The sequence below is a fragment of the Xyrauchen texanus genome, chromosome 22, assembly GCF_025860055.1.
Source record: "Xyrauchen texanus isolate HMW12.3.18 chromosome 22, RBS_HiC_50CHRs, whole genome shotgun sequence".
Classification (NCBI taxonomy): Eukaryota; Metazoa; Chordata; class Actinopteri; order Cypriniformes; family Catostomidae; genus Xyrauchen; species Xyrauchen texanus.
This window is the reverse complement of record NC_068297.1, coordinates 8,711,161-8,726,229: the sequence shown is the minus strand read 5'-3', so window position 1 is coordinate 8,726,229 and position 15,069 is coordinate 8,711,161. Positions and strand designations below refer to the sequence as shown.

Sequence of the window (15,069 nt, the reverse complement as noted above, 5' to 3'; positions counted from 1 at the left end):
TTGGATGCATGCTGGGGTGCCCGTTCGAATCGTGAACTAAATTACTCTCTCTTTAGAGCAGTCTCCCATTCAAACTCCTTGTAGCCCCTTTTATATCCCCTTTTCTCCCAATTTGGAATGCCCAATTCCCACTACTTAGTAGGTCCTCGTGGTGGTCCGGTTACTCACCTCAATCCGTGTGGCGGAGGACAAGTCTCAGCTGCCTCCACTTCTGAGACAGTCATGTGGCTCGTTGTGCATGACGTGGAGATTCACGGCATGGGAGGCTCATGCTACTTCCACGATCCACGCACAACTTACCACGCGCCCCACTGAGAGTGAGAACCACTGATCGCAACCACGAGGAGGTTACCTCATGTGAATCTACCCTCCCTAGCAACCCGGCCAATTTGGTTGCTTAGGAGACCTGGCTGGTGTCACTCAGCACGCCCTGGATTCAAACTCGTGGCTCCGGGGTGATGGTCAGCTTAAATAATCGCTGAAATACCCTGGCCCCCACGTAGCCCCTTTTGATCAAATGCCGCGCAAGCTCATTCACGTTCTCGCCTCATTCTGGGCTCCCCCTTTCGAGGCAATGTATGGCCCTTTCCATTTCGGATGCAGAGTGGACCCCCTGTTCGAATGCATGCTGGGTTTACCTGTTTGAATGCCGCAAGCTAAACCACTCTCTCTACAGAGCAGTCTCCCGTTTCGAAAAGCAGTGTGAGCCCTCCCTTTCGAATGCAGTGTGGGCCAACTCTTGTTCTCACCTTCCCCGTTTGAATGCCATGAGCCCATCTACTTCTAAGATGAGTGGTGGTCTCCCGTTTGAATCGCAGTGTAGCCCCTCTTGACCAGCCATCGTACAAGAACGCACCTTCAAATAAATGTGTTAAGCGCTCACTCTACAGGCTATATTTTTTTTTTGGGGGTACCTTCAGTATACGTACAAGTCAAATACGTTTACCACTTCAACACAAGATTACATTAACATACGAACTACTGAAACTGATTACGAATGGTCATGTACCTTGAAATCAACCCCATTCTGCATTACATCAGACATTTTTGTATCACTACAAATGTGTTTGTTTTTTCCTCTGGTGCTACTAATAGTGTGTTGCACAAGCTGCCTCAGACACATGGGTACAGGTCTTTTGAAACCAGGAAGTAATTGCGTCTCCATAAATAATGCAGGTTGCATTTTTGCTAAAATTCAAAAAATGTTCTTGTGTGAAAGTTAGGTTTGGGTTTGGGGACAAGGTTAATAAAATATGCATTCCTGTTCACTGTATTACTTGCTTTTGGTGCCACCTTGTGGACATTTCAGCAACAACCCTTCCAGCAACCGCCACTGGGGGAATTGGTTCGAATTTTGGTATGCACAGAACCAAATTCAGAGCAGAACTTTTGACTCCCTTTCGAATTTAGTGTGATAATTCTGATTATAGTGTAAGAGACTCGATTTTGGTCATAATTATAATTAAAAAAAAAACTTTAAAAAAAACTGTTACTGCATTCTGCCCATGATGTTGAGGTATAACTTGCCCATTCGATCTGATCTGTGATCTGTCATGTATTTTCTGTAACTGTCATAAACAGCTGATCTTTGACAAGATTGAAAGCACATTTTCTTCCCAGGCTGCCTGGTCTGCTATTTCTGGACACACACATGCAATGTCATGCCTCTATTCACTCCCACGTTTTTTTGCATATCACAATCACCCAGGCAACCACCAAGAAGAAGCGCTTGCATCCAGCTTAGTCTCTTTTGTTGTGCTGTGAATATTTCGGCCCTGCATGCCGTCAATGTTACTGACCAATAGAAGAGACTCTGCTGCAGTTCTTAGCTGGAACTTTAAAGGGAAACACACTTCCAATAATCACAGCTGTTACCAGAGATCACAGATGTCTGAATGGTTTCTTTTGTGAGGAGGAGCTCAGTGACAGTATGGCACATGTGCACCTTGTACATACGGATGGTGACTGAGTTTGATTGCTGGGCACGTGTGCTGGGTGCAACACAGACAGGAGCACATCAGCTGCTCCCACAATTTCCCTTAGGAAAAAGGTATCTTGCTCTCTCTCTCTCTCTCTCTGTCTCTCTCTCTCTCTCTCTCTCTCTCTCTCTCAACCAGCCCATTCGCTATTAGAGATACACTGAAAAGCTGATAGCTAGAGTGGAAGACTTGCACATGCAGCACAGATGCTGAAGATGTATTAGAAGTAGAACACACACAGGAGCATAAGCAAATAATCAAAAAGATGCCAGCTCATCTGAGCCTGGCAGAGCAGGAGCGGGAGTGGAGAAAGACAGGCAGGGCGGCAGAGCTGGGTATCTCTATCAGCACAGAGAAGGGACGACTGAAGATGTGCGACACTGCAAGCAGGCAGAGAGGTTGGTGATCAGCCTAAGTGCCATACTTACAATGAAGCAGACTGTATATATAGCATGTGGTGTTTCACCCTTTATAATGGTGAATATGGCTCATGTTTGTACTCTGCTTATGCAGGATCCACAATATACTGCGTGTAACTTACAATTATATGCATGCGTCTTAAAATGCAGGATCCAGGCATGTGATCAAGTTAGGCAAATATTAGAATATGCATTTAAGATGTATATTATGTTCATTATATTCCATAAAGGTATTTAAAGCCAAGACATATGCTGTGTGTGTATATAGTTTGTAATTCAATTCTTAATCTTGATATGCTCAAATGGTGACGTAATAAGCACGGTGTGTGTGTGTGATGAGGCCTGCTACAATAGAGGCGCTGACTGTGTTTATTCTTAAAGACAATGTGTGCCATTTTTGAGGCGAGACTACCTGTTTGTACAACCAATGGAAGACGGGGGTGTGTTCGGGAAACCTATTTGAAAACGCCATTATTTTTCAAGAAATGACACACTTTATTTTAAGGATCTTTCTATGTCAGAATCACATGTTAGATTGTCTGTTATTTAATGTGCCTCAATGACAAGCATGTCTGCTTTCATATCTAAGTGCCAGAACCAATTAATGCATGCAAATTCAGGTATTCAAGTTCAGATAGGTATTGCATCTACACTTCACCTCTCAGTATCACTGTATTGGATTCTGTGTTGCTTCTGAGATTTAAGTGCACCTCATGAGTTCACTGTCACGTAGTCTTCAGTCACACGCTGAATCTGTTGTTCTACACAGCAACAGCAAAACAAATGCTCCCATTGTAGTTGTGTACAGGCCTTAGGCTGTCTCAAAACTGGCATGAGACAGGCCTCATGTTCATTTCTGCCTTTTGGCCCTGAGGGTGGGTTTATAAAGGTGTTTTAAAAACACTACAATGACAGATAAATGTTTAATGGTACGGTAGGTCAAACACATACATTGCAGTATATTCACTAAACTCCGCTCATCAGTTACACGGACATGCTTTCCACACTAGACTTAAAGTGAAGTGTGTCATTTCTGCACCAATAGTTACACCAAATGGAATTGCAAAATAATGGCTTTCAAACAGGTTTCCTAAACACAGTCTTCCAATTGGTTGGAAAACAAATCCCGCACCAAATTCACACCAATGTTTGAAATGTTTAGATAGTGTCACTGAGCAACTTTTTGGGGGGAGAACCAACTTACAAATGAAAATTGTTAACATTGTTTCTGCATATTAAATTGGGATGGAAGAAAATAATTGTACAGTCGTAGACTTACACACAACAATGTCTTCTGTGACCCCTTTAAACCCCGTTTAACATTTTTTAAGGCGCTTTTTTAAAAACAAACTTGCACAAATGTTTGAATAAGCTTGTGTGCTTGTTTCAGAATTTTGTTTTAAGAAATTTACTAAAAGGCTTTCATTATAACAAGCATTCCTCATTCTTGATTTAGTGCAGTAAATGATCTCTTAAGGTTGAAGGTTTCCAGTTTTTAGGGAAAATCTTAATAAATACTGAGTTTAAAGGTTGATTTTTTAAATACAATATATATATATATATATATATATATATATATATATATATATATATATATATATATATATATATATATATAATTAAAAAAATAAAATATAAATGCTGATTTGCTTAACTAATGTGCAATCTTCTGGGTGGTACTAGTGCTTGACTATTTGATTAGGGGAAGTGACCCTATGAAGACCACATACCATATAAGCCCACTTACGTTTTTTATTTTGAAGCAAGAGAAAAAAAATATTGTTGCAGAGAAAAGGTAAATATTTGTTGGTATCATTTTACTCTTTATTTGGAGCCGGTCAAATGTTTCGTAGTTATTTGGGACCACGTGCTACAATAGTTTGGCGCCCATTTTTGGAAATTTGAAGAAGTTTTTTAGTCAGATGAACAAACTGCATGAGGAATGATTAAAAAAAAATACATTTAGAGATAATAAATCAAATGCAACTTGATATAATTTATTATTTTTGTGTTTAACAGCAATACTTTTTATTTGAAAAGTATGTCAAGCTAGTGCAGGACACTGCCTGAGTGATAGCCACACAGAGAGATGCAGTAAAAGAATAAATAAATAACTGCTGATAACCACAATAAATGAAAATATTTAAGTAGCTTCTTCAGCTCAAACAAGATTTAGTGTTCAATCTGTAATTATGATCCAGAAATATAACTTCTTTTATTTTTGTGGGCTTATAAGGAACACTGCCTTTGAAAAGCATGTTTGCTCATAGATTAAAAGCAGCATACTTATTATAATTGTTTTAAAACCAAATAAAAAACATGCTCTAAATTGTAAAATATAGTGTTTTTTTCATTCATGAAAAAACTATTATGTGTTTACCTTGAATATCATTGTGAGTGTTTGGGTTAATCTTTGATTTTATACTCACTTTATTGGAAGGCTGTTAATATTTCTATGAGAAAACATTTAAAACCTAGATTTGGGTGGGCTTAATTGGGTCACTTCCCTTACTAAGTAACTATTAAAAGGGGTAGTTCACCCAAAAACAGAAATTCTCTCGTCATTTATTCACCCTCATGCTATCCCAGATGTAGAACACAAATTAAGATTTTAAGAAGAACATCTCATCTCTGTAGGTCCATACAATGCAAGTGAATGTTGGCCAGAATTTTGACTCTCCAAAAATCACATAAAGACAACATAAAAGTAATCCTTGCGACTCCAGAGGTCAAATCCGTATCTTCAGAAGCGATATGATAGGTGTAGGTGAGAAACAGATCAATATTTATGTCCCTTTTTTTACTATAATTCTCCACTTTCACATTCACTTCCACATTCTTATACTTTTGTTTTTGCCAATTTGCATTCTTCATGCATATCGCCAACTTCTAGGCAGGGATGAGATTCATAGTAAAAAAAGGACTAAAATAATGATCTGTTTCTCACCCACCTCTATCATATTGTTCCAGAAGGCATGTATGTAACCACTGTAGTTTTATGAATTACTTTTATGCTGGATTTATGTGCTTTTTGGAGATTCAAAGTTCTGGCCACCATTTTTGTCCAACTGTGTGGACATACAGAGCTGAGATATTCTACAAAAAATCTTAATTTGTGTTCTACAGAAGAAAGTAACTCATACGCATCTGGAATGGCATGAGTTGGGGTGAGTAAATGAGAGAATTTGTTTTTTTGAGTGAACTATCCCTTTAAGGTAAGGTTGCACACTTTCTGTTATGCCTGTTGTTTTTTTTTCTTCTTTCAGATCCCAGCTCTGACGTGAAACTCACAGCCTCAGAGAATAAGAGAAAAGCATGTGCTCTGTTGCATATCAGATCAGCACAGATTAATATCAACAAAAGAAATGGACATACTGCAGGTCTGAAATTAGCATATTATTTAAAATGATTTATCCATCAATATCACTTGCAATTTATCCTACACTGCTGCCATGGACAACATGCCAGTTGTTGGTTCTTAAGCTTTAAGTACATTTATTTGATAAAAGGCTTTATTCCAGCATGAATACATTTGTCATCTTGCACACTGCACAAGTATATTTTCTGATTGACTCTTTTGTAATTTAGAGTCAAATGCACTAAAGGTGGATGAGAGGCTGCGTTTGGCCCGAGAACGAAGAGAGGCATACCAAAAACAGCTGGGTATTCTTCTTACTGGTCTAAAAGTCAGAGATCACTAGTAAAAATGCTTTTTTTTTTCTAACGTTGTTAAAAAATTATATATTGTCAGCATAACAATTAGAGTGAAAAGTTTAACTGAAAATGTACATACATTTTTAGAATCTCTCCAAATCCGTTTCTCAACACAAGAGCATCTTGTGTGCTTCAATGGAACCAAGGAAATCTGACATCTTGTACAAAGTTAACATGGTCTATGTCACAAATTTGTGCACATTTGATTAGAAGAAAAAAGTTTAGTACTATAATGAAAGTTTTACAATCATCTATGATGTACCTAAACTTTATAGCGTTGCGTGAACATGGATGGTTGGCAAGAGAGGAACGGGCCAAGCAGTTCTACGAGAAACACCTGGAGGAGCGACGGAAGAAGCTGGAGGAGCAGCGACAAAGAGAGGAAAGGAGGAGGATGGCTGTCGAGGAGAAACGCAGACAGAGGCACAAAGAAGACAGAGTGAGTTTTTAAATTACATAAATGGTGAATGATGTTTGGTGAGAGAGATTCTGTTTGTAGAGGTTATGTAAATCATCTGTTCATGTGAATTATGTAAATACTGCAGCACTGATTGCAGCAAAGTGGCTGGAAATATGATCTGAAACGCTGTGCAGGATTCTGCCATAATGATCAAAAACATATGTGTACACTACCAATCAAAAGTTTGGACACACTAACTCATTCTTTACTATTACTATTTTCCACATTTCAGATTAACAGTGAAGGCATCAAACATCAAAATATGAACTATCACAAATGAAAATTGAAAATGAAAGGTTTTTTAAACTTTAAGCTATCTCATATTTTATCTTCCTCAAAGTAGCCACCATTTTCATCAGGGGACACAAAGCCTTTTAACTAATACTGAAGGAGTTCCCATGACTGTTTTTCCTTTACTATCCAGTTTAGCTTAACAAACTGCAAACATTTAAGTATTAGTCTTTAGATCAAAAGATTTTTCAGATCATGAGAAACGTAAATTAGATCAAATGTGAGAAAACATTTGACTGGTAGTCTATGTAGAGTTGGATTACGGGAACAGTTTTCCATTCATGTTGTAGGAGCGTTATGAGTCTGTGATGCGAAAGACGATGGAGAAAAGTCAGAAGGCCAAACAGAAACTTGGCCACTGCTCTCGCCGGGTCACCAACAACACTGGGAGCAAAACAAATGGTGAATTTTCAATGCATGATTCAAAATGTAATAACTAACATACTAAAACTCTATTCCAGGCTTGTCGCACCTATTTTTTCAATCTCTTCCGGTTCTAACAACTTTTTCTTAGTCTTTCTGCTTTCTGCTTTTCTCTAGCTAAACGCCGCTCTATTAGCCAATGGGAGATTGAACTCGTAAGTCGCCTTCAGACTCCCACCTTCTCCTATCTAGCCAGGAGTAGAAGCGCTATGTGTCTGTCCCGAGAGACAGGTACCACTTTAGGGAAAATGAAACAAAAATAACAAAATCTGCCATTCATTTAGATATTTAAAGGTAACTGGCTGCAGTTGGGTGTACTTGAATCTCTGCTTCCTTTTCTTTCTTTTGCTCATTTCTTTGTACTCATTCATCCCCCACTAATTTTCTTGATCTTAAAAAAAAAAAATCATCCCCATATATTTTAAGTTGTTCATGTTTGTCGTCGTTCAGCCTCATGCCATTCTACGAACTCCAGCAACACACAAAAGCCACAGTTCCATTGTGGGAAAATGGTAAACAGGCCTACCAGCTCAGGTCCAAAAGCCACCATCCGCAGAACCACCAACAGAGAGCTGGTGAGAGTTCACATGAAGTTTTATGAAAGTTATTTGAATTAGTTGAATACGTAAACAAAATGCATTGCTCTCCAGCATTGGAAAGAGTTTTACAAAAAATATGTTTATGTGAATTGTTATAATGGGTTTCAGGTGGCAAAAAGCGATGCTGAGGGAAAAGACCTGAAAATGCACCTTCAAACATCAGCTGAAAGCAAGGCCAAACCAGACACAAACCCACAGGGGAATGCAGCACCTCCACCACTGGGGTAGATTTGATTGTCTTTGTAAAGAGCAATTAACTACAGGGAGAAAATTTTGATGTAGTTCACTATTTCTTGTATTTAAAATCACACGGTGGGACTTTTGACATGTTCTCTCCATGTATCTCCCATTTCCAAGGCTGCAGAACAGACCACATGTCACACATACAACACTTAAAAAAGTTGGTTTGCCTCCACTCCCAGAAGAGGAGGATCTTGAGGCAGCGCATGAACTCTCCTCCGCCCCTCTACAACCAAAGGAAACAACTCCACAATGTCTGCACAGAGATGTTAAACAGGATGGCCAACTTCAGTTAAATCTAGTAACTAATGGACCTCAGAACTCTCCATCTTGCTCTCAGATTCCTAATGGTTAGTAGAAGACTGAGAAGTTTTTGTTATTTCAATAGGTACTGTAGGCAAATCTGCTCAAAAGGATAGCTCCCTACATGTATTCATTTGGCAGACTTACACAACAATGCGACTAAAAAATGAGGAATGCTACAACATAAGAGCTTCATTCAAAGAGACTGCTTAGAGAAGAACAAGCTAGAATAGAGATGTTATGTGATCCTGTTCAATTTCAATTTAGAACCACATCAACCAAAGCACACTTTTATGCTTAAATGATTCATTGTTTTTAGGCTTAAGGTTATTTACTTTCACTAGGCTGCTGTTCTGTATGGGCTCTGTAAAAAGAGGCTCTATTTAGCACCTAAAATGGTGCTATTGCTACAAGTCAAAGAACCCTAATTTATTTTACCCTCTTATAATATGTCTCTCTCTGGACAAGGTCACAATGGTGATGAAGTCCTGGTCCGACCTGCTTATTGGACCACAAACCCTGAGGAGGCCACTCGCCTGCTGGCAGAGAAAAGGAGACAAGCCAGGCTCCAGAGAGAGAAGGAGGAAGAGGAACGCAGCCAGAAAGAGGACACCGAGAGGTACAGCTGTGTGAATATGTACATTGTTTGAAATACAAATGTTGAAGGCTAAAGCTATAGCAGCAACACATCTCATGTGCTTTCATCAGCTGTTAAAGGTGACTGCTTCCATGTAGTAAATAACCATGAAGTGTTCCATTTGGGACAGTACTACACTTTAAAAATTCACATTACATGGCTGAGTGCACAGTGCATACTAGTGTAAGTGCATAATCATGTATAGTACGTCATTTGGGACACAGCTGCTACAGATATGCTTGGAAACTGTTATAATCAGAGATGGAGCAGTAAAGCATCTTAGTTTCACAGGTAACAAAAATAAATACGCAATCTGATGTCAGCAAACCCAAACAGTTCCACTGACCTTGCATAGGTACTAGGACGTTAGCTGTTAAAAGCAATGGTTTCAAAATAGCGTTCACATGCTACAAATGGACAACTCTCAAACTGACGCTCTCAGCTCCCTTTTGCCCATATAAGGGCGGCCCTGTGAATGTGCAGAATGATTGACAGGCAGAAAGTGCTTCAAAGTCTTCTGATTGGTTAAGCAAAGAATCTGACTGTGGCCTACGGTCATTTTCCCCCAAGCTGTTTTCAGAGCCTTGGGGTGTTCCAGAGACAGGTGTGATATTCATGGCATCCATCTCAGTGATATCTGACAGGTAATAGGGACATTTTCTGCACGTCATTTAATTTCATATCTGCAGAAGAAGCAGAGAGGAACTAGCGTGTCGGAGAGCTGAGGAACGAGCCAGACAAGAAGCAGAGGCCTTCAGACTGCAGGAGGAAATGAGGAAGAGGGAAGAGGATGAGCGACTTCAAGCTGAGAAAGAGAATGCTAGCAGACAAAAAGAGGAGGAAAATAAGCTTCAACAACAGGTATTTAAATAAGCCCTTCCCACTTACATTACCATCTTACATGTTCTTTTCTCAAAGCTGCTGCTTCTCAGAAGGCTTAGGGTTTCCGATTCATAGGATGTCGTAACATTAGCATACACCTATACAATATCATATTAAGTGGATCATGGTTGTACAATACAAAAAAAATCCATTATCTGTGCTATAACGTCTTCTCAGAGAGAGGAAGAAGCTTGCCAAAAGGCACAGGCAGAACAGCAGAGACTGGAAAGAGAGAGACACTTCCAGAGAGAAGAGGTTGAGCGCCAACAGAGGAAAAAGGTATGAGAAAATGAAAGACTCCTGTTCAGCCTATGATTTAATGAAATAGTGGAACTGGCCGTGGAAATTAACTAAAAGAAGCTTGATGAGCAAGATTAGCAAGTTAATATTACAATGTATAATGTGCTTTAAACATTTCCCAATCAGCGTCTGGATGAAATCATGAAAAGGACACGAAAGACAGACTCTGAAGAGAAGGTAAGGCTATTTCTAAAATGCTCAATGTTGCTGCCTGATCCAGAGGCCCTGAAGCAGAGCTAATGATCTGTGCACTGCAGAAACCTGTATCAGTGAAGGGCACCTTGCCTAGTGAGAATGGAAGGCCTGTAATCAGGCTATCAAGTCCAGGAAAAACTCCAAAGCCTGAGCTGAGGGACGAGGAGGACATGCTTCCTACAGTGGCCTTCAAGGAACGTCGATCTTTCCGCACTCTCTCTGGCCTGGATGAGATACAGGCCCATCAGCAAACAGGTTTGGGGAAAAAATAATCTTGAAAGTTACTAAAGAATTTATTCAAACTAGAATTTGCCATTGAAATCTAACATAATTGAATGAAAAATGTAACATCTGGCACAACTCAAGTGGTAAACTTGATTATTAAAAAATCACATTAATACACCTCGCATAAGGTTTTTTTATTTTTGTATTTTTTTTTTTTTTGTAGATGGCAATTGCATCTACAGGTGAAACTCGAAAAATTAGAATATCGTGCAAAAGTTCATTAATTTCAGTAATTCAACTTAAAAGGTGAAACTAATATATTATATAGACTCATTACAAGCAAAGTAAGATATTTCAAGCCTTTATTTGATATAATTTTGATGATTATGGCTTACAGCTTATTAAAACCCCAAATTCAGAATCTCAGAAAATTAGAATATTACATGAAATCAATAAAAAAAAGGATTTTAAATACAGAAATGTCAGCCCTCTGAAAAGTATAATCATGCATATGTACTCAGTACTTGGTTTGGGCCCCTTTTGCATTAATTACTGCCTCAATGCGGCGTGGCATGGATGCTATCAGCCTGTGGCACTGCTGAGGTGTTATGGAAGACCAAGATGCTTCAATAGCGGCCTTCAGCTCTTCTGCATTGTTTGGTCTCATGTCTCTCATCTTTCTTCTTATAATGCCCCATAGATTCTCTATGGGGTTCAGGTCAGGCTGAGTTTGCTGGCCAATCAAGCACAGTAATACCATGGTCATTGAACCAGGTTTTGGTACTTTTGGCAGTGTGGGCAGGTGCCAAGTCCTGCTGGAAAATGAAGTCAGCATCTCCATAAAGCTTGTCTGCTGAAGGAAGCATGAAGTGCTCTAAAATGTCCCGTAGACGGCTGCGCTTGACTCTGGACTTAATAAAGCACAGTGGACCAACACCAGCCGATGACATGGCTCCCCAAACCAACACAGACTGTGGAAACTTCACACTGGACTTCAAGCATCTTGGATTGTGTGCCTCTCCATTCTTCCTCCAGACTCTGGGACCTTGGTTTCCAAATGAGATGCAAAATTTGCTCTCATCAGAAAAGAGGACTTTGGACCACTGAGCAACAGACCAGTTCTTTTTTTCTTTAGCCCAGGTAAGACGCTTGACATTTGAAGCCCATGTCCAGGACCCGCCTGTGTGTGGTGGCTCTTGATGCAGTAACTCCAGCCTCAGTCCACTCCTTGTGAAGCTCCCCACACATTTGAATGGCCTTTTCCTGACAATCCTCTCCAGGCTACGGTCATCCCTGCTGCTTGTGCACCTTTTTCTTCCACACTTTTCCCTTCCACTTAACTTTCTATTAATGTGCTTTGATACAGCACTTTGAGAACATCCAACTTCTTTTGCAATTACCTTTTGAGGCTTTCCCTCCTTGTGGAGGGTGTCAATGATGGTTTTCTGCACAACTGTCAGGTCAGCAGTCTTCCCCATGATTGTGAATTCAACTGAACCAGACTGAGAGACCATTTAAAGGCTCAGGAACCCTTTGCAGGTGTTTAGCTGATTAGAGTGTGACACTTTGAGCCTACAATACTGAACCTTTTCACAATATTCTAATTTTCTGAGATTCTGAATTTGGGGTTTTCATAAGCTGTAAGCCATAATCATCAAAATTATATCAAATAAAGGCTTGAAATATCTTACTTTGCTTGTAGTGAGTCTATATAATATATTAGTTCACCTTTTAAGTTGAATTACTGAAATTAATGAACTTTTGCACGATATTCTAATTTTTCGAGTTTCACCTGTACCTAAACATAATTTAATGCTGTCTGAAGGCAAAACATTTTTTTCCATATGGGAGTCTATTAATTGGTGTAGTATACTGTTACATGGATAAATACCACCTGTTTTGGTAGCATTATTATAAATATCTATATGAATTAATTTGATGATTACAAAAATTGTCATGCTTTTTTTTTCATGCTTTAGAGGTCATTTAACCTTCATGGATCTGTCAAATGATGCCACAACCTTCGGAGCAACTTCAGCAAGCTTGTCTTTCTGCGAGAAAACAACATATGCACATTTATTCCCTTAGACTATAAAAACGAATCACATATTACAGTTCCTTATTCTAATGCCCAAATAAAACTTAATTAATGCTTGATTTGCTATGGTGACATAACACTCATTGCTCAGTAACTAGATAACTTTGGGTATGTATGTGGTAAGAGTCACTTATACAGTTATGTCTTAAAGGTACATTACCCACCAGACAAACATTGAATGCTTTATGTTTTAGTTTTAATTTAGTCATATTTGTATTTTATTTTAGTCAGTATGTTTATGGTTATAAAGAGAAATGCTTCATCATTAAATCTAGAAGCAGATTTGATGTTATAATCTACAATGGAGATATTAGTCTAATACATATATTGGCACATACAAATAGCTATATGATGCAAAACAATTCATCTGCATGCAAATTAGTATTTATCGCCAGATAACTATGGTGGAAACCATTCATTTAATTCACAATCTCTCTTTGCAATGCTGCTGTTTCTAGTCATGAGGCTAAAAGCTTGTATAGAAGTAATTTTCCATTTGTCCTCATTGCTGACCTGTGCTTTTGCCTCACAGTGCCAAACAGGTGAGCTCATGAATTTCTAGTTTGAGTAGATGATTTTGCACTGCTGCTATTTAGCTGTTACAAATAAGATCATTTCCCCCCACCTCTCTTTCATAAATCAAAACTGATTATGATATGACTATGATGATTGATTACATGCTCGTCTGCCTTTATGAGCATTCATACAGTGTGCTGATACCAGCTGACCTTGTGAAATGATAGAGGCGTATGCAAATAAGGTGAAAAGATGTAAACAGTTTGACTCATGTTTTTTATTGGTGTAAGTAAAGAATCTTCAAAAGCCAAACTCGTTGTTGTGTTTGTTCTAAAAAATTATTCAGAATAGACCCATTCATACAGATTTTACACAACCCAAATTAATAAAATACAAATTCTACCAAGGTTTTTAAGATCCTTGTCTAAAAAAATGTTATATCCAGGTGTGTATGACTTTTTATTTTGCAGAACACAAACAAAGATTTTTAGAAGAGTAGGCCTTTGAAGCTCCAAAAAGCACATAAATGCAGCATAAAAGTAATCTATATGACTCCAGTGGTTAAATCCATGACTTCAGAAGCAATACGATAGGTTTGGGTGAGAAATAGATGAATATTTTAGTGCTTTTTCCAATAAATTCTCCTCCCTGCCCCGTAGGTGGTGATATGCACAAAGAATGCGAATCGTCAATAACTCTTAGGAGAGAAGAGTGCTTAGAAGGGCTGTTTGAAAGTGTAGATTTATAGTAAAATAAGAACTGAAATGTTGATCTGTTATTTTATATATTACATTTGATATTACATGATCTGTTGACATGTTACTTCTGAAGACAATGACTGAACTTATATGGATTACTTTAAGCTTTTTGAGCTTCAAAGGTCTGGACCCTGTTGGCTTGAATTGTATGGACCTACATAGATGAGATATTCTTCTAAAAATCTCTGTGTTCAGCAGAAGAAAGAAAGTCATACACATCTTGATGGCATGAGGGAAAGCAAATGATGAGAGACAGTATATTTAACAAGGGGGCTGAATTTCCAGCTGATGTTTTGCATATAATGCAAGCTCTCTTTTTTTAGAATTCAAGATTCAATAATTTTTTTTATTGGTGACTCATGCAGTGTGAATTGGATTGTGGCAAACTTTACCTTGGGTTTGTGAAATGACAAAAGTATTAGCAGGAAATCTTTCCCCATGTAGATCAATAATTAGTGTGATGCTCTGGAGCTGCAATGCAACACACTGAGTAAAGATAAAGTGTTTAAGGACAATGTACAATAAATCAGTTAATGAATTAATTAAATTGAATTCAGTTCAATGAATTCAATGCCTTGCATATCAAATATTTCAATGTAAATAAGAATATCAGTGAAGTAATTGAACTTCAGAGTCTGAAGAGGACTGGAATATCGCAATATTCACACACAGCACCCATTGTGCTTCATGTAGAAAAAGCAAACAAATAGAAAAATTCAAAAGGGTGTTGTGTAACTCCAACATAAAAGGAATAGTTTGCCCTAAAATGAAAAGTCTGTCATTATTTACTCCTCCTTACGTCATTCCAGATCCTAATATTTTTCTCTTGTGGAATAATGACGTAAAAGATTTTGAAGAATCGTTATACACCACTTGAACAAAATAAATAACACCATAAAAACATAATAAAAGTAGTTTATTTGACTTGTGAGCTATATTATTACGTAATCAAAAGCAATACTATAGATTTGTGAGAGAAACAGATCGAAAGTAGAGTCGTTATTCACTGATAACCTTTGCCTCGGCCAAA

At 38.4% G+C, this 15,069-nt stretch overlaps 1 protein-coding gene across 2 annotated transcripts; it reads left to right on the top strand.

Annotated features, from left to right (window-relative positions):
• Nucleotides 1–2,117: 2,117 nt before the first annotated feature.
• On the top strand, nt 2,118–13,586 carry map7a (microtubule-associated protein 7a). 2 transcript variants are annotated; one of them, XM_052154068.1, is made up of 15 exons: nt 2,118–2,377; nt 5,665–5,778; nt 5,987–6,061; nt 6,388–6,551; nt 7,154–7,265; nt 7,404–7,517; nt 7,713–7,861; nt 7,994–8,109; nt 8,243–8,475; nt 8,897–9,047; nt 9,755–9,926; nt 10,125–10,226; nt 10,374–10,424; nt 10,505–10,697; nt 12,647–13,586. In XM_052154068.1, exons 1-15 carry the CDS (start codon nt 2,245–2,247, stop codon nt 12,655–12,657), a joined length of 1,890 nt encoding a protein of 629 aa, XP_052010028.1. In that variant the 5' UTR covers nt 2,118–2,244; the 3' UTR covers nt 12,658–13,586. The 2 variants fall into 2 exon arrangements, with proteins under 2 accessions (XP_052010028.1, XP_052010029.1); XM_052154069.1 differs by lacking the exon at nt 7,404–7,517 and having other exon boundaries at nt 2,119–2,377; nt 7,737–7,861.
• Nucleotides 13,587–15,069: the final 1,483 nt, after the last annotated feature.

What these genes read in the sequence shown, in the direction of transcription:
- map7a (XM_052154068.1), top strand. Translation starts at nt 2,245, where the DNA reads ATGCCAGCTCATCTGAGCCTGGCAGAGCAGGAGCGGGAGTGGAGAAAG. An exon ending in AAAATAAGCTTCAACAACAG is followed by an intron (nt 9,927 to 10,124) that starts GTATTTAAATAA and finishes ACGTCTTCTCAG; the next exon opens with AGAGAGGAAGAAGCTTGCCA. An exon ending in AGCGCCAACAGAGGAAAAAG is followed by an intron (nt 10,227 to 10,373) that starts GTATGAGAAAAT and finishes TTTCCCAATCAG; the next exon opens with CGTCTGGATGAAATCATGAA.